The following is a 1,587-nucleotide window of genomic DNA, read 5'->3' on the forward strand; positions in this document are numbered from 1 at the left end:
CTATATAATGTTGAAAAAAAAAAATCTCCCCAAATTCAAATTAATTAAAAATAAATGAACTATTTACAGAGAGAGTTAAAGTTCACATCCAAAAAAGATTAAAAAAAAAAAATTTAATTTCCCCATTATTTTAATGTGAAGAACTGTGAATATTTTTGTGATACACTTTTGTTTTCAGGATTCTTTGATGAACAGAAAGCTCAAAAGAACAGCATTTATTTAAAAAATAAATCTTTTAAATGCCTTTTTTAAAATCAGTTTTATGAATAAAAGTTTCTTTTTAAAAAATCTTATTGAGCCCAGACTCTGTATACTAAACATTTGATAGTTGGCTGTGAGTTTTTAAACATCACACTCAATTTATGCTGTCAGTGAGACAGATGAGTTAGTCACTGGTAACTTGTGGAGTCACGCCTGGTTAGGACACTTTTTAATGGCAAATTAAGAGCCATTTATGTAAATGAGTGATGTGCTCCGGATTATTGACGGATGAATCTCCAAAGAGGATGAGACTGTGTAATTATGGATTAGTCTAATTAGTCTCTGAAGCATTGATCAGACGATGGACAGCGCGCACAGGTAACCAGCAGTTAAAGCACAAGCTTCAGTACAGGTCTTTGTAGGGTTTGGAGTAGTTAAACATCAAGTAGTCCATGTAGTAGAAGTCAAAAGCCCGCTGGCGCTCAGACGCGTTCAGCAACGAAAAATAATGCTGCGTGATCTGAGTAGAAGTTCTGGCCGCTTTGGGGTTCCCGTCCTTGAACGAGGGGTACGTCAGGTTCTCCGGCGCACCGATCTTTCGTAAAAGGAAGTTGGCGTCTTCTTCCAAGGTCTCGACCTTCCCGATGAAGTCGTAGTGAAGATGGCAGGGGCTGCAGAGCTGGTTGGCCGCTTCCCAATGGATGTCCATTCCCACGGGACGATGCACGTCCAAAAGATAGTGGATGAACTCTCGAAAGGTCACACCACTTCCCGTCTTCAGAGCCGTCTGCGATGCATTCACCCTGTATTTGGAGATGATGGGCTTTCCGAATACGGGATGGTAGTAGGAATTGGGGCTCTCGAATTTGTCCCTGAAGGCAGACACCAGTCTCTCCATCGGCTCTCGGATGAACAGGACTTTGGTGTACGTCTCCAAGCGCTTAGAGATGCCTTGATGGTCGAAGCTGTCCAGGCGTTTCAGGTGATTGTCGTAATGAACAGCCACATGATTGATTTCTCGCGTAGAGTTGGCGACGCCGGCCAAAACCATCAGGATTCTCTTCCAATTGGAGCATCCGGCTTTAGGCACCTCACAGTACAGCAGTTTATGATGGTCCTCCACGTAAATCCGCGACACGTGATGCGGCGTTATCGTCCGTGAAATATTACTCCGATATTTCCCGCAGACCTCCCGTATGATCCGTCGACGGGACTCCTGGATGTCAGACAGAATAAATAATAATACTAATAACAATACTACTGCTACTACTACTAATAAACTAAAATTCAAAATAAAAATCATAAATGCAAGCTACATTTATATAGAAAATAATGGCAGAAATAGAAAACACACACACACACACACACACACACACACACACACAC

General features: G+C 41.7%; 1 protein-coding gene across 1 annotated transcript in view; it reads right to left on the bottom strand.

The window, feature by feature from the left end:
* Nucleotides 1-303: 303 nt before the first annotated feature.
* Nucleotides 304-1,587, bottom strand: part of LOC107668469 (carbohydrate sulfotransferase 8-like) — a 4,047-nt gene continuing 2,763 nt past the window's right edge. Inside the window, exon 4 of the mRNA XM_016460342.1 lies at nucleotides 304-1,435. Within this exon, the coding sequence (XP_016315828.1) occupies nucleotides 605-1,435 (831 nt within the window). The 3' untranslated portion in view covers nucleotides 304-604. The remainder of the gene's footprint in view (nucleotides 1,436-1,587) is intronic.

Source organism: Sinocyclocheilus anshuiensis, unplaced genomic scaffold (assembly GCF_001515605.1).
Source record: "Sinocyclocheilus anshuiensis isolate Anshui unplaced genomic scaffold, SAMN03320099.WGS_v1.1 scaffold2085, whole genome shotgun sequence".
NCBI lineage: Eukaryota > Metazoa > Chordata > Actinopteri > Cypriniformes > Cyprinidae > Sinocyclocheilus > Sinocyclocheilus anshuiensis.